The sequence below is a fragment of the Zeus faber genome (genome assembly GCF_960531495.2).
Source record: "Zeus faber genome assembly, chromosome: 5".
In the NCBI taxonomy this organism is placed as follows: domain Eukaryota; kingdom Metazoa; phylum Chordata; class Actinopteri; order Zeiformes; family Zeidae; genus Zeus; species Zeus faber.
This window is the reverse complement of record NC_137192.1, coordinates 27,421,871-27,448,046: the sequence shown is the minus strand read 5'-3', so window position 1 is coordinate 27,448,046 and position 26,176 is coordinate 27,421,871. Positions and strand designations below refer to the sequence as shown.

At 43.3% G+C, this 26,176-nt stretch overlaps 1 protein-coding gene across 1 annotated transcript in view; it reads left to right on the top strand.

The window, feature by feature from the left end:
• Nucleotides 1–2,859: 2,859 nt before the first annotated feature.
• LOC307230642 (odorant receptor 131-2-like) overlaps nucleotides 2,860–26,176 on the top strand; it is a gene marked incomplete at both ends in the record, with an annotated part of 47,405 nt that continues 24,088 nt past the window's right edge. The window contains 4 exons of the mRNA XM_080001078.1: nucleotides 2,860–3,009; nucleotides 4,866–5,627; nucleotides 6,094–6,300; nucleotides 6,568–6,705. Coding sequence (XP_079857204.1) covers nucleotides 2,860–3,009; nucleotides 4,866–5,627; nucleotides 6,094–6,300; nucleotides 6,568–6,705 — 1,257 coding nt within the window. The remainder of the gene's footprint in view (nucleotides 3,010–4,865; nucleotides 5,628–6,093; nucleotides 6,301–6,567; nucleotides 6,706–26,176) is intronic.

Sequence of the window (26,176 nt, the reverse complement as noted above, 5' to 3'; positions counted from 1 at the left end):
ACAGAATGTAATAATTGCTGTCAGAATTTCAATTGCAACTCGGAGCCGATCCGACTGAACCGAGGGAGAAGGGTGGAGGGATGGGGAGATGAATGGAGGATGAATGCAAGGCCGGACAGAAGAGACAACTGCAGACATGGACGAGCCCCAACCAACTAAAATCCCCCAAAATAAATGAGAAACATTACAAAACGGAACATCTGCTTCGCTAAAAATGACTTTGTTTACTGACAGGTTAAGGGTTAAGATCAGGAATGATATTGGTGTCACAAACCTTCATAATGATATAAACGTATCACATGATCTGTGACTTTGGCTCTAACTAGCGCATAAAAAAACAACAGCACCATTTGAAGAAGTTCCTCATAGAAAATAGAATCAACTTCTGAAACCGTTTAATGTTAAGATAGGAGATAAAATAAGGACAGTGTACTAGAGAAAGAACGTTGCACAGTTATTTTTTAATGTTATCCAAACTGCGTTTCAAGTGTTATGTTCCTGAATTTAAATTGTTCGATTTCATTTGTGGAGCCGTGGATTTGGCTCAGTCCCATAGTGCCCCTCTCTCTGTGACCCTCCAGTGACGGACATGGCGTGTGATGTTCTTTGGAAAAAAACAAAATATAGCATGAGGTCTTGACCATAAAGTTAGCGTTGTCATATCCTATAGTACCTAGATAGACTAAATATTCCAGCACTGAATTGATAAAATATTAAATCTCGCTGTCTAGATTTTCGACACCAATCAGCCACAACATTAAAACCACTGACAGGTGAAGTGAATAACATTGATCATCGGGTTCCATTGGAACCTGTCAAAGGATGGGATATGAGGCAGCAAGTGAACAGGCAGTTCTTGAAGTTGATGTGTTGGAAGCAGGAAAAATTGACAAGTGTAAAGATCTGAGCCACTTTGACAAGGACCAAATTGTGATGGCTAGACGACTGGGTCAGAGCATCTCCAAAACATCAGGTCTTGTGGGGTGTTCCTGGTATGCAGTGGTTAGTACCAACCAAAAGTGGTCAAAGGAAGGACAACCAGTGAACTGACGACAGAGTCATGGGCGCCCAAGGCTCATTGATGCACGTGGGGAGCGAAGTCTAGCCTGTCTGGTCCGATCCCACAGAAGAGCTGCTGTTGGAAAAATGCTGAAAAAGTTAATGCAGCTTTGACAGAAAGGTGTCAGAACACGCAGCGCATTGTAGCTTACTGCGTATGGGGCTGTGTAGCCACAAGGCGGTCAGAGTGCTGTTGAAAATGCCTACAATGTGAGCGTCAGAACTGGACCATAGAGCAATGGAAGAAGGAGGCCTGGATTGATGAATCACATTTTCTTCTCCATAATGTGGATGGCTGGGGTTAGGGTCCAATCGATGGAGCATCTGTGGGATGTGCTGGAACAACAAGCATGATCCATAGGGGAACCACCTCACAACTTCCAGGACTTAAAGGATCTGCCATCTCACATCTTGGTGCCAGATACTGCCCACCAGGACACCCCCACACATATGTGTGGGTATGAATGTATGCTAATCTAAGTGGTATAAAAGTTGCAGGACAGACATGAAGCACGACAGGGCAGGAGCATGAAGGGCAAGATGGCAAATGCCCGCCACATCCCTACCCACATGGCTCACACCCTACCCATCCTGCAAACCCTGTGTGGTGTATGTACGGAGTTTGAGTTCTGGCACAGGGAGAGAAAGGCAAAGCACAACTAGATCAACTAGCCGCCGCCCGCCCAATAGGCCGGGCGGCGGCTACGCAAACCCTGCATGCTGTTTAATGCCAGTGTTTGTTCTGATCTCCACTGACTTACTTGAGATTGGGTTGGGTTGATACCTGTTCTGAAACCAGCCACTAGAGGACATCAGACCTCTGCAGGCTTCACTTCTGAATCAGACTCTGACGCCACTTGCCCCCATGTGGGCGTCACACCAGCCACTGCATATATAAGTCTCTAGTGGACATTGCAGAACATTGCTGGTTCATGCTGGCCTTCATGTCATTGTATCATCCAAGGTAAGGTAAAGGTAAGAACATTCTCTATTCATGTCCTGCTTCTACTCACCACAAAGCATCATTCCAGCTTATCTGAATGCAGTGCTGTAATACAGGGACAATGACAGAGGCTTGAAATGGATTGATACACATTTTGTGTTGTACTAAAAACCGTCATGTCGAATCTGAGCAACAATTCCATTGTTTGTGTTTCTTGATTTTTAGTGTTTTTGGTTCGCTTTTTTATCAGGCATGATGCATTTAACATGTTAACTGCCCTCATCACTAGAAGCAGATGAGCATTGGATGCAGGGAAGATTTGATCTTAAATCAGTTCAGTTCTTCAAACAGGATATTTCCCCTCCAGATCTGCCAACTGCTGATTTGCAAGGGTGATGGCAGACTCTTCACCGAATATTCGCTAAATGAAAACATGAAAAAGCAATTAAAGAAGCTGTTTCAACTGCAAGCTGAAAAATATATGGGATTATTTGGATTTTTAGGATTCATATATCATTGCCTTCCATGCTGGTTTTGAAGTTGTTACATTGAAAACTGGTGATTGATTCAGAGATTTACTTTTCTTCTCTCCATGTAGTATTGATACTACTTTAATTGAATTGTAAATTTGTGGGAAAAAGAAGAACAACATTCCTGTTTCATACATGCATCAGTATTTATCAACCTATAAAACTGCTAAATTGTGAGATAAGAACCAACTTGTGGACTTTCTTTTTCCTCCATCCATCCTTCCGACTGGGATTTCTCATGTTCCCTGGATAACTTCCTCATTCTTCTCGGAGACCAAATCCATTGTTTTGTGTTTTATTCTTCAGCGTGACATCCATCTACCAGCGATGAACATCTCCTCGGCCAATGTGACGCTGGTGGTTCAGTACCGAGACTCCTTCACCAAAGCTGTGACCAAGAACGTGATCGTCGTTGCTTTGGGCATTTCCATCAACTTCATCAATGCAAACCTCATCCACACCTTCCGCAAGCACCAGGTTTGGCTTCCCCCCGGCACCTTCAATCCCGTGGAGAGGAATGAAGGCCTTAACCTCTCCCTCTTAAATAAACTTGATTTTAAATTTGAAATAGCCAAACCAAGGTTTTTGGTAAAGCGTTAACAAACAGTCATGTTTATTATTTTAAATTCAGGAGATTTTTTGTGGCAAATGTGTTTGATGTGACATTCCTTAAGCTTGACCCTTAAAGAAGATTTCACCAACAATCACCTTTATTTATAATCTGTGTTGTGTTATACTGTATATACAGCTTGTATTTCCCTCATCTGCATCCTGAAGAACCCCAAATTCCTCAACTATTGTTATGATATTACTCGTTCAGGCACAACATTAAAACCACCACTAATAACTACTAATATTGTGTAGCTCCCCCTCATTCTGCCTAAACAGATGTGACCTGTCATGGCATGGACTCCACAAGACCTCGGAAGGTGTCCTGTGGTATCTGGCACCAAGACGTTCGCAGCAGATCCTTTAAGTCCTAAAAGTTGCGAGGTGGGGCCCCCTTGGATCGGGCCTGTTGTTCTAGCACAATCCACAGATGCTCCGTCGGATCAGTACCTACCCCAGCCATCCACATGATGTCGATTCTGTGATTCACAGACCTGGCCACCTTCTTCCATTTCAGGTGCCAATTGTAGGTGCTTTTGGCGGTGGACAGGGGTCAGAATGGACACTCTGACCAGTCCCAAAGGCAGCAAGCTGCGATGCACTGTGTGTTCGGACAATGACTTTTTTTACAAATTTTTGCTATAGTAGCTCTTCTGTGGGTTCAGACCAGACGGACTAGACTTCGATCCCCATGCAGGGCAATGAGTCCTCGGGCCCCAGGACCCTGTCGCTGGTTCACCTGATGTCCTTCCTTGGACCACTTTTGGTAGGTACTAACCACTGCATACTGGGAACACCCCACAAGACCTGATGTTTTGGGGATGCTCTGACCCAGTCGTCTAGCCATAACAATTTGGTCCTTGTTAAAGTGGCTCAGATCATTACGCTTGCCCATTTTTCCTCCTTCCAACACATTAACTTCAAGAAATGACTGTTCACTTGCTGCCTAATATATCCCAACCCTTGACAGGTGCCATTGGAACCAGATGATCAATGTTATTCACTTCACCTGTCAGTGGTTTTAATGTTGTGGCTGATTGGTGTAGAGAAGCTAGACAGCTAGATTTTATATTTCATAAATTCAGTGCTGGAGTATTTAGTCTATATATGTACACTTACTGTATTATAGGATATGACAACATTAACTTCATGCCTCAAGAAGTCATGCTGTGTTTTTTTCTTCCAAAGAACATCACACGCCATGTACGTCACTGGAGGGTCACAGAGAGAAGGGCACTATGGGACTGAGCCAAATCCACTGCTCCACAAATGAAATTGCACAATTTAAGTTCAGGAACATAACACTTCAAACTCAGTAAGGATAACATAAAAAAATAACTGTGCAATGTTCTTTCTCTGTCACATTGTCCTTATTTTATCTCCTATCTTAACATTCACCGGTTTCAGAAGTTGATTTAAAAATTTTTATGAGGAACTTCTCCAAATGGTGCTGTTGTTTTCTTTAGGCAACATGTGATTAGCTGTTATTATTATGACAGTTGGTGACACTCATTTCATTCCTGATCTTAACCCTTATCCAGTCAGTAAACAATTTCACTTTTAGCTCTGCAGATTTTTTTTTTTTTGTTCTTTTGTTTTTTTTGTGGAGTTTGAGAGGTCGGGACTCGTCCATGTCTGCAGTTGTCTCTCCTGTCTGGCATTTCATTCATCCTCCATTCATCTCTTCACCCCTCCGCCCTTCTCCATCCCATCATTCCCTACAGATCTTCAACACCAACCCTCGCTACATCCTCTTCATCCACCTGGTGATCAACGACACGATCCAGCTTGCACTCACCATCGCCCTCTTCCTCCTCAGCTACACCCTGCACAGCATCAACGTGTCCCTGTGCTGCTTCTTCATCCTGTTGGCGCTCTTCACCACAGGGAACACCCCGCTCAACCTGGCCTGCATGGTGGCAGAGTGCTACGTGGCCGTGTGCCTCCCGCTGCGCCACCTCCAGATCTGCACTGTGCGCCGCACCTACCTGCTAATCGGGCTGATCTGGGCCACCAGCACAGTGTCCGTGATGCCCGACCTCTTCATCTCTCTGGCCATTGAGCCACTGGACTTCTTCCACTCCAGGATCTTCTGTATGCAGGAGAAAATGCTCCGGAATCCGCACCTCATCAAGAAGAGGAAAGTCTCCTACGTGGTCTTCTTGGTTGTGGTTTGGCTCACCATCTTGTTCGCCTACTTCCGCATCATGATCACGGCCCGGGCAGCCAACACTGATGCCAAGAACTCCAAGAAGGCCATGAACACGGTCATGCTGCACGGGATCCAGCTGCTGCTGTGCATGTCCACATACGTGGCCCCGCTGATGAAGCAGCTTCTAGGGTTCCTGTTCCCTGAAAACTACACAGACTCACTCTTTGCTTGCTACATCATCATCCAGGTTCTTCCGCGATTCATCAGCCCCATCATCTATGGCCTGCGAGACAAGACCTTTAGGACGTACCTGGCCAAGGACCTGATGTGTAAAGTTACCATTGCAACCCATCCAGAGGCTGTTTTGCGGAACCCTTTCTAAGAAAAGCTATCCCTTAATATTAGTGCCGAGGTACTATATATCTGAATACTTCAGCAGAACAAACTGGGGAAAAAGCCAAACCCATTAATTAGAACAGCAAACCACGTACTTCTTGCTATGTAGTGTATATAGAATCAATTAAAAAAGAATCACATTGATCATTTTGTTGCTTTTTGCTACAGGTATGTGCAGGAGAAATAAACTGATTGTTTCAATTTCAAACTCTAGCAGACAGATAGCAGACGCATCATGTAAAATCTGCAGAAATTCTTCCTTTGACTCGATGTTGGACAATAATGGATTCCTTACCATTATAAACAGACTTTCCGGAGTTTAACACAGTAGCACAGCAGGTTTTTCAGAAAATTTCAAAATTTTAGGCTCATCAGACCTTCATTCCACTTCCTCGATTTCCCAGGTCTTTAACCTGAATCCCCGCTACTTCCTCTTCATACACATGGTGATAAACGACAGCATCCTGCTGATCCTCAGCAGCCTCACTTTCCTCCTCAGCTACATCTTATATCACATCAACGTCTCCCTCTGCTGCGTCCTCCTCTGCAACTTAATCCTGGTCATGCTCAATATGGCCTTCACCTTGGTCTTCATGGCTATCAAGTGCTATGTCGCCATCTGCTAGCCATTGCGCCACGCCCAGATCTGCACGGTGAGGAGAGCACACATGGTCATTGCGCTGATCTGACTGGTGGACACGTTCCTGAAGCCGCCAGATGCCATTCTGCTGGCGACTATGCCCATCGAGTTGTGGAGTGGATTCTACTCCACAATCTTCTGAAATAGGACCAGCCTGTTTTTGGACACTGTGATGAATAAGAAGCGCATCGTCACCTCCATGTTCTTCCTGCTCATAATCATGCTCAATCTAGTCTAGGTGTACTTCAACAACCTGTTTGTGGCCAAAGCGGAGAACACCGATGTGAAGAAGACCAGCAACACCATCCTACTACACGGCTTCCAGCTGCTGCTCTGCCTGCTGCACTACCTCCTGCCCATGATGGGAAATGCCTTGGTGCAGTGCTTTTTGACATTGTCACAGAATATTGAACTGGAAATGATTTAATAGCTTGTATGTCAAGTTTAAGAACTTCTGATAATAAAAGTAGTCCACAGTGACATATCTAACAATTCATTAATGTAGAAAACCATTCTCCTACGTATGACTAAGCTATTAAATGTAAATTTGACATTTGACATTAATCGTGTAATGCAACACCTAATTGGACTTTGAGGATTTTGATATCAATGTCCACATTCAACTCTTCCAGTCTACCACTGTAGTTTCCATGTAGCGCCACCAGGTGCCACCACTAGCTAGTGTTAGCATTGGCATGTAGGCCAGTGATACGAGGGTCGTGAAACCAGTTGAGAATATTTGATGTTGGTTAAATGTTTTGTGTTAGATCTTAGATGTGTTTTGTGCACTATCATTGAATAAATGTATCCATGTAAAATAATCAAATTAAAGAATCATATTTCACATCATAAAACTTTGATGAAAAATCGTAGCGCTGCCCCTTGCAGCTGCCTGCTCCGTGTCGACTACACACATTATAGTATTCTTTTACTTTTTTTTATCACTATGTCCGCCAATAAATCATTGGCAGTGATCTCCTACTGCCACGATGCATTCGTGGATATAAACATTTCCCTGAAAGAACATTTTTTGGACTTTTTATCTGCAGATCAAGAGTGGTCGCCGGAGATTTTACACGCCAACGCTCTCAACAACAACAGCAACAACAATGGAGTCGCTGTTCCACGGGTGGGCCCACAGAGTAAGCACTGTGGTAAATGAGACGGCTTTCTGGTCAGAATAAGGACACAACTTTACCATCCACCTCTGCCAAGCATCCTTCTTGCAAATGTTCAGTCTCTGGAGAACAAGATGGATGAGCTTGAGCCAGGATAAAATTCCAATGGGATAAGAAGAATCCTTATTTGTCACATGACACAGCATTTGTTGACATGCACCTGCCCATCGCTGGTCAGACAATGATGTGTGCATGTTTTTAATGGGGGTCCTTACTGATGTTAGATGGAGGAAACCCTATGTTAACACAGGGAGAACATGCAAACTCCACACAGCCTCCTATTTAGGAGATAACCTGCCGGAGCATGGTGCCAACAGCGCCCCACGTGGAATCGAACCCAGGACCTTTTGTTGTGAGGCAGCAGTGCCAACACACTGTGCCACTGTGCCACAAGCATGTTGCGTGGATACAAGAAACTGTCGCGTCCTCTGCCTGACGGAGACATGGCTGAACCCGCTGGTGCCGGACCACGCCATATGTGCAGCTGAGTCCTTCTCCATGTTTCGCGCCGAGAGGTCAGAGGAGTCGGGGAAATCTAAGGGTGGAGCCGTCTGCCTCATGATAGACAGCCACTGGTGTAACCCCAACAACATCAAAACTCTCTCCCGCTCCTGCTCACCAAACCTGGAACAGCTGATCATCTCATGCCGTCCATTCTACCTACCTTGGGAATTCAGCACGATCATCATCACAGCCGTTTTTACTGTATTCCACCGCAACCGGACAACGACACAGCACTATTGGACCTATATGATGTGTTGTGCCGACTTCAGAATGAACATCCCGACGCGGCTGTGGTGGTGACTGGGTACTTTAACAAGGCAAACCTTAAAAAAAGTTCTCCCTAATTTCTATCAACACATCATGTGTGCCACCAAGAACGGAAAACAAGACCGTCTCACTCACTGCTTTCGGGAAATCGGATCACTCCATGATTTCGCTGGTGCCCGTTTACAAGCCATGCATCGTTCGTGAACCAGTGGTGACGATGGACATAAAGCGTTGGTCAGACCAATCAGAGGCCGCGCTTCAGGATGCTCTCACTGACGTAGACATGGACATGTTCCAATCAAGTTCCAGTGACGTCAGCGAGTTTACGGAGGTACCGGTGAACCTCATAGCTACGTTAGCAGAGTCGATAAGTCCATCCACTGCACTCTGAATGCTCGCACGTTCGCTTATAACGAAGGTCTTATATCCGGGAAAATGGATAATCGTACAATCTGGGGAGGGCAGTGAATGACACCAAACGGACGTACAGAAACACAGTGGAGCTACAGATGGAGCAACAGGACACCAGAGGCTTGTGGCAGTGGCTACGGACTATTATGAACTGCAAGCAGCTCCTCCCCAGCCACAAGTGTGGATGCCTCACTAGCCAACGCAATCTGGCAACAGCACCGCTAGCTCGCCAGCTAATTGGAGTTACACCGCTGGGGATGAGCAAGCACTCTCAGTGTCTGAGCATGACGTCAGGAGGGCTCTAACACGGGTGAACACCAGGAAATCAGGAAATGGTCCCGTTCTGCTTTAAGAGATCCTCCATCGTTCCTGTCCCAAAGATCGCGTCTCCAGCTTGCCTGAATGACTACCGTCCAGTGGCCTTCACTTCAGTGGTCATGAAGTATTTAGAGAGGCTGATTAAGGATTTCATCTGTGCCTCCCTCCCCCACACATTGGACCTGCTGCAGTTTGCGTACCGGCAGAACAGCTCCACGGATGACGGGGTCTCCCAGGTATTGCACACCACGCACACGTACCTGGATGGCCGGATGGGGCCCTATGTGAGATTGCTGTTCATCGATTACAGTTCAGCTTTCAATACCATAGTCCCCACCAGACTGGCTGGCGAGCTGTGGGAGCGAGGACTGAACACTCCGCTGTGTGCCTTGATCCTGGACTTCCTCACAGCCAGGTCCCAGGTGGTTAGCGTGGGGAGGCACATGTCCAGCTCCCTCACTCTGAACACAGAATCCCCCCAGGGCTCCCTCCAGGGCATCCTCAGCCCCTTACTGTACTCCCTGTATACACATGACTGTGTGGCCAGGTCCAGCTCCAACACCATCATCAAGTTTGCTGACGACACCGTTGCGGTGGGCCTGATCACTGACCATGATTAGAAGGCCTACCACAAGGGTGACTGACCTGTCACTCTAGTGCCAGGACAACAGCCTCCTCCTGAATGTCAGCAAACTAATGAGCTGATTGTGGACTTTAGGAGAGGATGACAACTGAGGACGCATGCGCCATTGGTGATAAATTCTGTCCACAGGGTGAGCAGATTCAAGTACCTGAGAGTCCACATCACTGAGGACTTAACATGGACTTTACACACAGACACTCTCTTGAGAAATGCGAGAAAGCGTCTTTACCACCTCACCGCAGAAGAAATTCCCGGTCTCGGTGAGGATCCTCAAGTCCTTCTACTCTGGAGCAGTGGTGAGCATCCTGACAGGCAACATCGTTGCCTGGTTTGGGAACTGTACTGTCCAAGACAGGCGGGCCCTGCAGAGGGTGGTGCGTTCAGCCAAACGTATCACCGGAACTACCCTCCCCTCCCTGCAGGACTTATACACCAGGAGGTGTAGTAGCAGAGCCCGCAGGATTATGAAGGATCCTCACCACCCCAACAACGGACTCTTCTAGATGCTGTGGTCAGGCAAGTGCTTCCGCAGCCACACAGTGAAAAAAGAGAGACTAAGACAAAGTTTCTTCCCGCAAGCCATAAGAACTGTCAACGCTGAACTCACCAGGGGTCCTCACTGAGAGACTCACATAGGCTCCACTGTCATACTGTACTGTATGTAGCATACTGTACTGCATACTGTATCACTCTTCTGAGTTAGAACCAAGTTAGCCCAACCAATGAGCATTAGGTGTGGCTACTTAAGTCACCCCATCCACCACACTCAGCAATCTGAGGGCTTGGGCCAAACGGCATCAGTAATGCACCAATGCATATCACATGACGTGCTGCAGCTGAGCTAGTTCCTGTGTTGCAAGACATACACACACGCACACACACAAACACACACACACACACACACACACACACACACACACACATAGACACACACACACACACACACGCACACACACACAAACACACACACATAGACACACACACACACACACACATGCTCACACATACATTATATACTGTACAGTATATAGACACCAACACATATACACAAACACACACACACACACACCTACGTGCTTATACATATATTATATATAGTATATACTGTGTATACACATGCACACACTCAAACACACACTCAAACACACACACACACACACACACACACACACACACACACACACACACAGTATATAAAGTATAAAGACACTGACAAAGACACACCAGCACATACATATGCCACACACACACACACACACACACACACACACACACACACACACACACACACACACACACACACACACACACACACACGCACACGCACACACACGCACACAAACGCACACACAGTATATTGCCAACAACAAACACACGCACCAACAAAAACATCGACACAAACACATACACGCACACACAGACACGCACACACACGCACACATAGACTTTACTTGCATTCAAAAACACACGAAAAAATAAAGTTCTGTAATTCAATTATTTCTGCCTTCCTCCCTAATAAAAGTATGTTCAAGTACAAGTACAACAGTGAAACAAGTGAAACAGGTGAAGAATTGTACAGAATAGCTATTGTATAAATTTACCCAAGTTCCAAAGATGGCACGTAAAGCTGATAAACTAGACATATTTTAATGAAAGAAGAAGCACCAAGGGCCGGTTGATTTTTACCGTAATAACAATTAAGTTTAAAACATCAATATCACTGGAATGGTCCTAAAAAAACCTGGCTACAACAGCACTCAGCCTGAAATGAAGAGCTTAGACACCGAAAGGAGTTTTCTAACAGTCATATGTCCTAATCAAACCAAAAGCCACGAACATTGAGCTCTCTTCACTAGTGTAGCTTAGTTTTCAAGCGTTGAGCCTTTCTTGACAGTTCAACCGCATCCACCTCCATGATTATCTTTTGAATTGCTTCAAAAGGTGCAGCGGAGCTTTGTAGGGTACTGCATGTTCAAGGCGTAAAAGAGTCCAAACAACATTGCAGATGCAAGCGCTACATTGTTGAGATTTTGAAGTGCCACCCCACCCTCAAGGACTATTCCGACGTCAGAGGGTTCGCTGCTGGTAGTGTCTTTCACAACATAGAGTAGATCCCTATTGTTGTTCTTTCTATGGCACTAAATATATCTATGGGTCTGAGCATTTCCTGGTGAGAAAGAAAAGATATAATTCTTTAGTGATAGGTTATTTATCTCAGACCTTATTGGTGTCATTAGGAAAAACACCACCAGCCACAACATTAAAACCACTGACAGGTGAAGTGAATGACATTGCTCATCCGGTTTCAATGGCACCTATCAAGGGGTGGGATATATTAGGCAGCAAGTGAACAGCCAGTTCTTGAAGTTGATGTGTTGGAAGCAGGACAAGGAAATGGACAAAAAATGGACAAGTGTAAGGATCTGAGCCACTTTGACCAGGGCCAAATTGTGATGGCTAGACGACTAGGTCAGAGCATCTCCAACATGACAGGTCTTGGGGGGAGTTCCAAGTATGCAGTGGTTAGTACCTCCCAGAAATGGTCCAAGGACTACCTGTGAATCTGTGACAGGATCATGGGCGCCCAGAGACTCATTGATGGTCCGATCCTACAGAAGAGCTACTGTTGGACAAATTGGTGAAAAAGTGAATGCTGGCTATGATAGAAAGATGTCAGAACAGGCAGTGCATTACAGCTTGGTGTGTATAGGGCTGTGTAGCCAAGCCATACACTATATCAGTACAACAATTGAAAATGCAAAAATCAGGTATAGTTTATCCAAAGTCAGGTAAAGTTTGGAAGCTTTAAGTCAGCATACTCTCAGATGGACCCGGAACTGATGCTCCAGGGCTGTGGACTGTGGAAGAAGGACTGTGTCTACAGCAGGTGTTGGACAGCAGCTACAACAACAACTTGACCTCCTTATATTTATATGAATTTATTTAGTACAGTCCTGTATGGAAATATTCCAACTATATCCATATTTATACCCACAATCAATATTAGCATCCATACAGCCACTTGGTCCTGCCAGAACCTTTTCATTTATCTTGTGCATAGAGTGCTGTAGCCGGCTTGCTACGCAGGTTCGGTGGAATGACGGAGGGAGACATGGGTTTGGAGACAGTTCACCGGCTTGCCGGGTTTCATTCAGGATTTAATGGAAAAACGCTTCGGTGCTGAAATAATAATAACCCTGAATGGGTAAATCAGATGTTTTCTGCATCATACAACTCTAAATAAACAGGTGTGATCAATAAAATATCCCATATCAGAATAAAACCACAATATCGGACACAGAAGGGCGTTACATAATGATTAACTGAATTTTCGGTAACATCAACTTAACCATAACTGATATTTATGGCCCCAATGAGGAGAACCCAAATTTCTTTCACAATTTATTTTCAAAACTCTTAGAATTCTCTGACTCAGTTATTATACTGGAAGGGGACTTCCTGCAGCCATAGGGTGTCTACGCGGCTGCAGAGCCCGGGGGGGGGGGGGGGGGGCTTCAGGGCCCTTTCCGCTGCTTGGAGGCGCCACAACATAACACTGACCTTATACATCACAACCAAATGGGGTAAGTCATGTACACTCAGCAGTGGACACCTTACACACACACGTATGCACACACATACACATACAGGCGGTCCCATCATACACAGACACGCACACACCACCACACCTGCTTTGAGTGCACCCGAGGACCCTCCTGGTTGCATCCCTCTCTTTTCCTCCCTGATATACTGCCATAACTTTGACAGGAAGAGGCCACGTGACCAGTTGTAGTTCCAGTTTTCCTGGACCTTATTAACTGTGTGGTGCAAGGGTTTAAGTAGCCACACCTGATGCTCGTCGGTTGGGCTAATGAGCATCAGGTTAAAAAACCCTGTCCACACACTCAGTCAGGATGGAAGCCCTGTGTCATGACATGTTCCATCTGCTCCTGGCTGATTCCACCTAGCCTCATCTTTCCAATAAACTGTTGTTATCAACCCCCGTTGTCTGTGTCTCTGTGCCAGAGGTCCCTGAAAATGCCACTTGTGTGGTGTATGGTGGCGAATCTGCCACAAATGTTTTTCAATACATGTTGTCATCCAATGTTTATGTTTTTGTGTAAATGTTGTTTGGTTCTATTTTTATTTGTCTTACCCGTGGTGATGCTCCCCCTCTTGGAGTAGTGATCAGTTGTTTATAGACCCAAACATGATAAATCGTTCTCCAAAATGGGGGGTTGGTGGTGGTTCTCTATAACCAAAAACTGTGCTCTTGTCATCCTTCTGGTCATCCACAGGACAGAATTATTGCAGCATTTCTTGATGATTTAAGAATTTATAAAGAGTTGCAGTGCAGGATGAGAACTTGAACTCCACTTGTAGACTAACTCTGTCCTAGATGCAATGGCATACAAATGCTCTTTGTTGTATGCCCAGCATGCTGACAGCACAGCTAAAAATAAGAGCAAGTTATTTTGAATTCAATGACAAACCAGGTCAATTTCTTGCCAATCAATTGAAATGTGAAAGAGAAGAAAAATACTTCTCCACAATATCCACAGGGTAGGATAACATGCACCCATGGCAATAACATGCAACATGCAAGACATCAATAACATAATCAGAGACTTTTATTTTAAGCTACCATCACTCAGATAATGAATAAAATATATCAAACATTAACCTATTCTTTGATGATATACACCTCCCTAAAGTTTCCCCAGAGCAGGCTACCACATTAGATCAATCCCTAACTGTAGAAGAACTCAGGAAAGCTCTCTTCTCGATGCCAACAATAAATGACCTGGATCAGATGGCTACCCAGTGGAATTCTATAAACTCTTCTGGCCACTTGTATCTCCATTATTGATCAGAATGGTTACAGAGATTATGTCAACCTCCACTATGTGTCCGTCTGCACATGAAAACTGCTCTCATTTCAGTTTTGCTCAAATTCAATGAGGACCCAACCCTCACCTCCAGTTATAGACCCATAAGCCTAATTGATAACGATTTAATGATTATGAGTAAAACATTAACCAACAGAATTGAAAAAGTATTCATAATTCATAATGCACCCAGACCAAACAGGCTTTGTCAAGGGCAAACACTTATCCAGCAATATGTGCAGTTTATTCAACTGTTCAGCATATCTCAAAGGAACAACTTAAATAATGTTATTGCGTCTTTAGATGCCAAAAAATCATTTGACAGAGTTAATTGGATGTATCTCTTTTCCACCCTCAACAATTTTGGCTTTGGAGAGTTACTCATCCAATGGATCAGAATCCTGTACAACTCACCACCTGCTTCTGTCATCACCAATGGTTAGACTTCAGAGCGTTTCACTCTACAACACGGAACAAGACAAGGATGTCCACTCTCCCCTTTACTATTTGCCATCTTTATTGAACCCCTCGCAGTGGTCATCCATCAAAACAGCAATATCATTGGCATAAAACAGGAAACTGTGTTCACAGAATCAGTTTCTATGCAGACTAAATTTTGTCGTACTTATTGAACCCAATATAATCCCTATCGGAAGTGTTCAATCTTATATGTAAATTCTCAGCTATCTCAGACTATTCAATATACTGGACTAAAACAACAGTCCTAACACTCAGTGGGGAGGACTGGAATGCTGTAACCCAGAAACATTCTTTAAGTATTGGGCAACATTAGATACCTTGGTATTGATATATCCACCAATCTGTCTGATTTGTTTACCCTTAACTTTACTCCATTGTTCAAATACATTGAAGAAGACCTCACTCAATGGAACAACATACCCATCTCACTAATTGGGAGGATAGCAGCAGTGAAAATGAATATACTTCCAAAAATAAACAATTTATTTTCAATGACCCTAGTCGTACCAACAGTATATTGGTTTAATACTCTAGAGTCAATAATGTTAGGCCCACGGACTCCCAGCACCACTATAGGCCGCTCTTGCCTCAGCTCCCCCTTGAGCCAATTGCACACACCGGGGATTAATTACCTGCATCACTCCACACAGTATTTAGTCTCCAGCTTCCCAGTCATTCTTTGCCAGACCGTCAACTAGCTTCCCCGAGTTGTACAGCTACTGCCTCCATTCCTAGTTCCAAGTTCCTAGCTCATTGTGCTTGTTTCAAGTCTCTAGTCTATGTCTCTTTGTTTCGTCTTCCCCTACCGGCTTGTCTCCTCTCGTCGACCCAGTCTGTCCGTCCATCTCCAGCCAGCCCAGTTTACCTGCTTGTCTCCACTTGGCGACCAAGGCTGTCCGTCCTTCTCCATCCAGCCCGGATCCTGGACCCCTCCTCCCGGTCATCATCATCCCTGCACAGCCCTGCTCCATCCCTACCTGACCGGGTCCCCCCGGCCAGCTCCACCGTGTGGGCTAATAAACATCCTTTGTCTGCCTCCCGTCTCCCCGTGTCATGCGTTTGGGTCTCTCCTAGCCCTGGTCATGACAAATAATCGATAATCTAAATCGTCAAGAAACGATTAAACTAACACTACAGAAAAACAGACAAAAATCTGTCAAGGCGTATCAGCCCCAAATGTCAGATACTACTATTTAGCAAACCATCTTCAATTGTGACCCATCGCAGACTTGAGGTACATTTGGTGGCTTTGTTTTTACATAATTTGAAAGTGAAGCATCAGAGCCTCAAAACACGGTGTCACTTGTACAAATCAAGCAAAGATTTCTAAAGCTATGACTTGTTAATGGACAAGGGTTTTCCCCACACTTGGCTTCATTCAGCCAGCTCCCAGAATGCAAATGGTTGGAGGACCAACACAGCCTGGCTAGTCCTCACATGGCTACTTGATACCCTGCTGAATGGAGACTTGACACCCTGCTGAATGGGGCAATATCTGCATTGTTCTTGTGTGTTGAGGGAATGTTGAACAGCGTCATCCACACACAATAATAACACGAATAAACATGTTTTATAAAAGTGGAATTATTCAGGAGTTTAAAAGTGTGGACAATTCAACAAAATGTAGAGTCTATCAATAATATGAGTCTCTATATATTAGCCTTGGTGTGTCATTTAATATAGAAATGTGCGAATGCCAAATATCTTCAAAGTTGTTCGAGTTATAATGTGGGCTAACCGCAACCCTACCCCGGCTACACTCTAAGAGCATATTTGGGGCCTCTTTTCATTTTCTTTTCACTCATGGCTGCATCTGCAGGTAAACTTGAGAATCTTGTCCATTGCTGCTTGTTCATAATCTGCATCACCAACCTCAATGGACTTCATCACGTCATCAGCTGCTTCCGTTGTAACAACAATGGGCGTATCGTCGGCCTCCTCCGGTAGTTCTTGAAAAATTCAGTTTCATCACCACATTCAGGTTGAAATCCGTTGTTTAAAATGTTCTACAAGTCCAGGATAACGGCGTTATCAGATTCAGCGTCACTATCGGAGAACTGACTATCATTGCGTAAATTTGGTCCAGTACTCGCTGCTAACACTGACTTGGATCTATGGCTCTGGTCAGATTAAGGTCCCCGATATGATTTAGATCTTCCTCCACCCGCTTCTCGTAATCATAACAATACAGAGATGAAAGTTTTCACAGACAAGTGAAACCGAAGGATCCTCGCCTTGTTTACGGAAGTGACGTGAGCATGACTTCTTCGGTGGTACACATTGGTACACACCCCCCCTCAACAATGACGTCTCCATGTGTATGTAAAAGTAGTATGATTTAAAGGTTTAACTCTATCAAAACGGTTTCACATTGTGACTTCACATCGCATGGAATATGGAGGAATGATCTTCACCTGGAGGGTCACTTTAAAGGAAACGATCGATCGGCATTGTTCAGCGCTATTCAGTGTCTTGGTAAGAGAACTGTGTTTCCCCATGTAATCTAACAGGAATATTTTACTCCACGGTTTTGCATTTATCTACTATTTATATATCAAACTCGGTTTTGAAAATACTTTCAAAAGAGATAAAAAAATAACACAAAGGAACACAAATCTGGAAAAATCAAAATTTTCTTCTAGAAATGTTTTTGCAACTTATTTGGCTGCTCCTGGTGATTTTAGAAATGCGGGCTTTCTACGATGGGTCACTATTTATAATTAAAAGGTAAAACCCAGAGTAACAATTGGGCCATGGATGGCGAGACATTAAACAAACAGAATGTCCAGAGTTATCAATATCTGATCTCACATTTCTTACTGAATCAACAAAGAAACATAATTGCTTTAAAAACCCATTCATCGCAACGACTCTGTCAGCCTGGTGGAGAATCCTTAAATTCAGTGGTCACACTCTATCACCAAACAAATTTACCCCAATCTGGCACCAACCTCATTTCTGGTTAAAAATAGACCAAGAATCTCCAGGTCTTGGAAAAGACAAGGAATTACTCATCTGGAACACATTTTTGAAAACAATTTGCTGTTTTCCTTCCCAACCTTTGCCCAGAGGTGTTATATCGGTGGCCACAGCTTTCTTCAATCCTTCAACTACAGCAGTCTCTTAATGTTAAAATCAATTTGACAAACAACATCCTACAACCACCTCCAATGATTAAACATCTTACGATGGTTGAACATAATTTTACGATGATTGAACATCTTACTTAGGTAATTAAAAAAATCCCCTTTACAGAATATACAAACTTTTATAAAAAACAGATGACATTTTATCTTTACCTACCATGGAATGGAAAAGAGACCTTGCTGTTCCAAACGATTTCAACATGTGGAAGCTTATTTGCAAAAACTTTTCTTTGACCCGCAGTTTCAAAATGCAACTCATCCAATATAAGATTCTGCACAGAGCTCATATCATAGAACACAAAATGTGCAAAAAGGGTTTTGTGGATAAAGATGTTTTCTCTCAACCCCAGAGATGACTACTTCCATGCCTTCTGGTTCTGCCCACCTATCCTAGCATTCTGGACCAACATCACCAAGAAGCTATGAACCCTTCTGGGTCATAGCATTCCAGTCTCCCTGTCTGTATGTCTCCTTGGTGACCTCTCCTCAGTGGACCAACCACTTAAACACCACCAACCCATTTTGATTGCCTAAACAATTGGCAAGAAAATTTTATTACTCAATTGGAAAAACAGAGATAATCTCACCATATCCCAATGGTTAAATTTATTAAGAGAATACATTTCAATGGAAAAACTATTGGCAATATCCAAAAACAATGTTGATTCATTTAATAAAATATGGGCTACTTTCAAGACTGACACAACTCCATCCATTAATACTTGAGTCTTCCTAAGTCGGGCAATGTTGTGGTCTTTTGGGGCATGTGGGGGTCTCCCTGGTCTCACCGGGGCTCTATGGCTGGGAGAGATAGACAAAGCACAACCAGATCAGCGTAGGGGTGCAGTAGGCCGGGCAGCAGCCATGCGGACCCCCCCTGGACCTGACCACACCAAAGCATGCTCACCTACCGTACCCGGAGACAACCAACCCAGAGCGACCAGCCCCGGCACAAGGTCCCCCCCCACGGGTCGCAGAAGGACACGCAAGCCCCACCATGCGGCGGGTAAGCCCAGTAGCTCTCCGACCTGCCGACCACGGGGCCAAGACCCAAAGCTGCAACCGGCATCCCCAGCCCCCAACCTGAGCCCCAAACCCGCAACCACGCCTCAAACCAACACATGGACACCACCACCCAGCCCCCCTAACACTCCCGTGGGACCCTGGACCCCACAATGGCCATGGCACCAAGCGCCACAGCAACCCACAGCCACTCAGCACACACCCAACTGTGGGTAGTAGTTAACGCTACATTACTCACCAAAATAAGCATAGAAAACTGGCAATTTTTCCATTTTTACCACACTGGTGGTAAAAGTCAAGTTACTACCTGTGTCTAGTCTTCTACTAAAAAGCAATCGGCTCGGTGGTCAACTCTCACCTTATGCGTCTGCGCATCCGCCATATTGGAGCAGTCAAGATTTTGTCACTGAACCTAGCTACCTTTAAGGAATATCCTGGTCTTGGCTGAGACCTGGCAACCCTGCCCTGTCAGGGTTCGCCCGGGTCCTACCAGCATCAGCCACTAGATGCCGCCAGTACTGCCTTTTCAAGGTTGCTCTGCTTCACCTATTTCTGTTCCTGATTACCCTGCCTCATTAGATGATATGTTTCACCTGTGTCTCGTTTGGTCGTCCCTATTTAGACCCTGTCGTTTGTGTCCTCGGGCGCTCAGTCTTGAGTTTGTCTAACCTCATGACAATGCTCTTGTTCCAAGCTCCTGAGACTTCTTATTTGTTTTTGCCCAGTTTTTGTACTTGTTTTGAGTAAACCTCTATTTTTGCCACCTCGCCTCTGCCTTGTTCTCTGCACCTGGGTTCACTCAGCACACCTCCTAACAGCAAGACTGAGCCGCTGGGTAGGAACCCAAAACAAGTACAAAAACTGGGCAAAAACAAATAAGAAGTCTCGGGAGCTTGGAACAAGAGCGTTGTCATGAGGTTAGACAAACTCAAGACTGAGCGCCCGAGGACACAAACGACAGGGTCTAAATAGGGACGACCAAACGATGCAACCTTGAAAAGGCAGTACTGGCGGCATCTAGTGGCTGATGCTGGTAGGACCCGGGCAAACCCTGACATGCCCATGTTAAGTTGCATTCTGGGACTGGTTTATGCTCCTCGAGGCTGGGCGTGGCTGTTGCTCCACGGTCTTCTGGCTTCTCTGGGGACTGGAGGGTCTTCTGTGGCTGCAGTGTGGGAAGCTTGGGGCTGGCTTTGGGGCCCTTTCCACTGCTTCGAGGCACTTAGAAATAATACCGACCTCATACATCAAAACAAATTGGGACAGGTCCCCTACACTCACCGGTGGACACATCACACACACATACAGTATATACAGTATATAGTGTGTACTTGATATGCTCTCTATTTTCTGCTGTCCCGTTTTTGCTGCTGGAATATTGTAAATTTCCCTGTTTTGGGACGAAAAAAGGTTTATCTTATCCTATCTTATTATAAATATATCTATACATATAAAATATGTATGTACCAAATTTATAACGCTCAAAATTAAGATCATAACATATTGTGTACAATTTGAAAAAAATGTATTACCTGCAATCGAGTAAACTGTTGTTTGATGTGTGAATCTATAAAATACATCAACAGTTACTGACCACCTCAGTTACAGGGCTGATTGCGGCCACAAGTTCCATATATCAATTATGTTTGCTGTGGTGAATAGTAGTAGTAACCTAAAAAGGTCTGTGCTGTGGAGAATGCAGCTCCATCAATTGGCCAAACATTTGCGTTTCGTAAAGAGAAACTTAAAATAAATTAGTTATTTGGAGGCTGAGCCATACAGTAACAGGTTTCCATGTCCCTACTCGCTGGCTCCTTCTGGCCATAACAGAGAGCACCACACCCAGGACTCTACAAGGTTGAGACTGAAACTTTTACTTTGACTGCCTGTTTGATTATTGAGCCAGCACTCCGTAACACGCTCGTTACATTATATATAACTTTATATATTTTTATAAATTTGTTCTATAAGAAACACATATATGGGCAACTCATATTTAGAAAAGGTAGTTAAAATGTGTATTTTAATTTAATTGATTTCTCTCACTGTATGATATAACAGGGCGGAACCTAGTTCAATTTATTTTCACTGAACCAGTTCCTAAAAAAATAAAGCCTGTTTACATGATCTGCTGTCATCAACATGGAAAACAATAACAAACCACAATCAATTGCATGTCAAAAAGCATTGTAGGAAAATAGCTATTGCACTTTGAAAGCTGTGTACCTGTGTGAAATATAAAATAATATTATAAATATAAATTCACAAGAAAAAAGTTGCAATGAGAAAACCTTCGGAAATTATCCAAGATTAAAGTCAGATAGTGGTTGCAATTCTCATACGTACAAATGGACGGCGCTGCAGTAGATTCATGTCAAATTATACTTTTCAACTGGAGTTTGCCCTAAATCATGTCATAAGCATACAGACAGTTGCTGAAGCGGTTTTCAGTGACTATGATGGCACTACATAACAGCAGTGCTGTAGAGATTCAACACATTGAGACTCATTTTAAACAGCTGCATGTCCAGCAATGTCACATACGATGTGATGTGTGAACGCCCGCCACTGCCAGTGACCAAACTACCCCCCTTCAATAAATAGTTTCAATGTTTTTTTTAATGAGTTCATGTTGAGTTACTAATTTCAATGAAAGCAAACAGTATGACAGCAGTATCAATCAATTGAAGCATATCAGCTGCCACTTCAAGGGAATGCTACATAACCCGGGGATGGTAGCTCAGGCGGTAGAGCTGGTCATCTAGTAATCTAAAGGTTGCTGCTTCAATCCCAGGCTCCTCCTGCTAGCATGCTGTAGTGTCCTTAAGCAAGACACTTAACCCCTGATGGCTGCATCCCTCGATGTTTGAATAATTGTAAGTCGCTTTGGATAAAAGCGTCTACTAAATGTACATTCACCTCAATCATTGAGGCTAAATTATGTTTTTTTGGGGGGGTTACAAAAAGTGGGGGAACGCTGATATGGATTTCAATGACATACCAAAAAATAAAGACAAGGCAACTTTATTTATTTAGCACATTTCAAACAACAGAAGTTCCATATGAAATGCATAAAAGAAAGGCAAAAAATACACTTTATTTAAAAGCAAAGACATTTCCAGGAGAAAATGTGTGCTTGCATTAAGTTGAAAACGTTTTTAAATAACCAGTTTGGTCAAGCCACTGTAGGATACCATAGAAGAGGGTGGCACCCAGCTAGGAAGGCTGCCAGCTGGGGAACGTTGTTCAAAACAAGTATATCCACTGGCATTGGCTATAAACAAAGACACAAGAAATCAAGATGCCAGTCTACAAAAAGAGAGAGGAAACACCCTTTCCAAGAAGAGGTGTAGATAAGTGTGTGGTGTGCCTCCCTCTGCTATTGTAGAAAGGGTTGAACGTAGAACATTAAGAGGAAAAAATGTTGTTGAATTGTCTGTTGACTCTGAAGTCAATCCTATTTTGTGTGTCACCAGGAGGGCAGCGGCAGCAGGAGACAGGAATGCTGCTGGTGCCCCGGACCAAGTAGAACCCGAGTTGTTTTTGCATCGCCACCCGTTTCCCACTCATGAGTTAAATAAATGGACTTCAGTTGATTTAACTGAAAACGCTTACCTCTGAGCCTCAGCCCCCCACACACACACACACAAATACACACACACATACACACACACACACACACACACACACACGGTGGTGTTTTTTTAATTTTTATCTATATATTTTATATTGTTTATAGTGTGTACTTAATATGCTCTCTATTTTCTGCTGTCCCCTTTTCGCTGCTGGAACGATATCAATTTCCCCGTTTTGGGAAGAATAATGGTTTATCTTATCCTATCTTATCTTATTATAAATATATCTATACATATAAAATGTGAATGCACCTAATATGTGACGCTCAAAATTAAGATCATAACATTTTGTGTACAATTTGAAAAAAATTAATTACCTGCAATTGAGTAAACTGTTGTTTGATGTGTGAATCTATAAAATAACTCAACAGTTACTGACCACCTCAGTTACAGGGCTGATTGCGGTCACAAGTTCCATATATCAATTATGTTTGCTGTGGTGAATAGTAGTAGTAACCTAAAAAGGTCTGTGCTGTGGAGAATGCAGCTCCATCAATTGGCCAAACAATTGCGTTTTCGTAAAGAGAAACTTAAAATAAATTAGTTATTTGAAGGCTGAGCCACACAGTAACAGGTTTCCATGTCCCTACTCGCTGGCTCCTTCTGGCCATAACAGAGAGCACCACACCCAGGACTCTACAAGGTTGAGACTGAAACTTTTACTTTGACTGCCTGTTTGATTATTGAGCCAGCACTCCGTAACACGCTCGTTACATTATATATAACTTTATATATTTTTATAAATTTGTTCTATAAGAAACACATATATGGGCAACTCATATTCAGAAAAGGTAGTTAAAATGTGTATTTTAATTTAATTGATTTCTCTCACTGTATGATATAACAGGGCGGAACTTAGTTCAATTTATTTTCACTGAACCAGTTCCTAAAAAAATAAAGCCTGTTTACATGATCTGCTGTCATCAACATGGAAAACAATAACATACCACAATCAATTGCATGTCAAAAAGCATTGTAGGAAAAGAGGTATTGCACTTTGAAAGCTGTGTACCTGTGTGAAATATAAAATAATATTATAAATATAAATTCACAAGAAAAAAGTTGCAATGAGAAAACCTTCGGAAATTATCCAAGATTAAAGTCAGATAGTGGTTGCAATTCTCATACGTACAAATGGACGGCGCTGCAGTAGATTCATGTCAAATTATACTTTTCAACTGGAGTTTGCCCTAAATCATGTCATAAGCATACAGACAGTTGCTGAAGCGGTTTTCAGTGACTATGATGGCACTACATAACAGCAGTGCTGTAGAGATTCAACACATTGAGACTCATTTTAAACAGCTGCATGTCCAGCAATGTCACATACGATGTGATGTGTGAACGCCCGCCACTGCCAGTGACCAAACTACCCCCCTTCAATAAATAGTTTCAATGCTTTTTTTAATGAGTTCATGTTGAGTTACTAATTTCAATGAAAGCAAACAGTATGACAGCAGTATCAATCAATTGAAGCATATCAGCTGCCACTTCAAGGGAATGCTACATAACCTGGGGATGGTAGCTCAGGCGGTAGAGCTGGTCATCTAGTAATCTAAAGGTTGCTGCTTCAATCCCAGGCTCCTCCTGCTAGCATGCTGTAGTGTCCTTAAGCAAGACACTTAACCCCTGATGGCTGCATCCCTCGGTGTTTGAATAATTGTAAGTCGCTTTGGATAAAAGCGTCTACTAAATGTACATTCACCTCAATCATTGAGGCTAAATTATGTTTTTTTGGGGGGGTTACAAAAAGTGGGGGAACGCTGATATGGATTTCAATGACATACCAAAAAATAAAGACAAGGCAACTTTATTTATTTAGCACATTTCAAACAACAGAAGTTCCATATGAAATGCATAAAAGAAAGGCAAAAAATACACTTTATTTAAAAGCAAAGACATTTCCAGGAGAAAATGTGTGCTTGCATTAAGTTGAAAACGTTTTTAAATAACCAGTTTGGTCAAGCCACTGTAGGATACCATAGAAGAGGGTGGCACCCAGCTAGGAAGGCTGCCAGCTGGGGAACGTTGTTCAAAACAAGTATATCCACTGGCATTGGCTATAAACAAAGACACAAGAAATCAAGATGCCAGTCTACAAAAAGAGAGAGGAAACACCCTTTCCAAGAAGAGGTGTAGATAAGTGTGTGGTGTGCCTCCCTCTGCTATTGTAGAAAGGGTTGAACGTAGAACATTAAGAGGAAAAAATGTTGTTGAATTGTCTGTTGACTCTGAAGTCAATCCTATTTTGTGTGTCACCAGGAGGGCAGCGGCAGCAGGAGACAGGAATGCTGCTGGTGCCCCGGACCAAGTAGAACCCGAGTTGTTTTTGCATCGCCACCCGTTTCCCACTCATGAGTTAAATAAATGGACTTCAGTTGATTTAACTGAAAACGCTTACCTCTGAGCCTCAGCCCCCCACACACACACACACAAATACACACACACATACACACACACACACACACACACACACGGTGGTGTTTTTTTAATTTTTATCTATATATTTTATATTGTTTATAGTGTGTACTTAATATGCTCTCTATTTTCTGCTGTCCCCTTTTCGCTGCTGGAACGATATCAATTTCCCCGTTTTGGGAAGAATAATGGTTTATCTTATCCTATCTTATCTTATTATAAATATATCTATACATATAAAATGTGAATGCACCTAATATGTGACGCTCAAAATTAAGATCATAACATTTTGTGTACAATTTGAAAAAAATTAATTACCTGCAATTGAGTAAACTGTTGTTTGATGTGTGAATCTATAAAATAACTCAACAGTTACTGACCACCTCAGTTACAGGGCTGATTGCGGTCACAAGTTCCATATATCAATTATGTTTGCTGTGGTGAATAGTAGTAGTAACCTAAAAAGGTCTGTGCTGTGGAGAATGCAGCTCCATCAATTGGCCAAACAATTGCGTTTTCGTAAAGAGAAACTTAAAATAAATTAGTTATTTGAAGGCTGAGCCACACAGTAACAGGTTTCCATGTCCCTACTCGCTGGCTCCTTCTGGCCATTACAGAGAGCACCACACCCAGGACTCTACAAGGTTGAGACTGAAACTTTTACTTTGACTGCCTGTTTGATTATTGAGCCAGCACTCCGTAACACGCTCGTTACATTATATATAACTTTATATATTTTTATAAATTTGTTCTATAAGAAACACATATATGGGCAACTCATATTCAGAAAAGGTAGTTAAAATGTGTATTTTAATTTAATTGATTTCTCTCACTGTATGATATAACAGGGCGGAACTTAGTTCAATTTATTTTCACTGAACCAGTTCCTAAAAAAATAAAGCCTGTTTACATGATCTGCTGTCATCAACATGGAA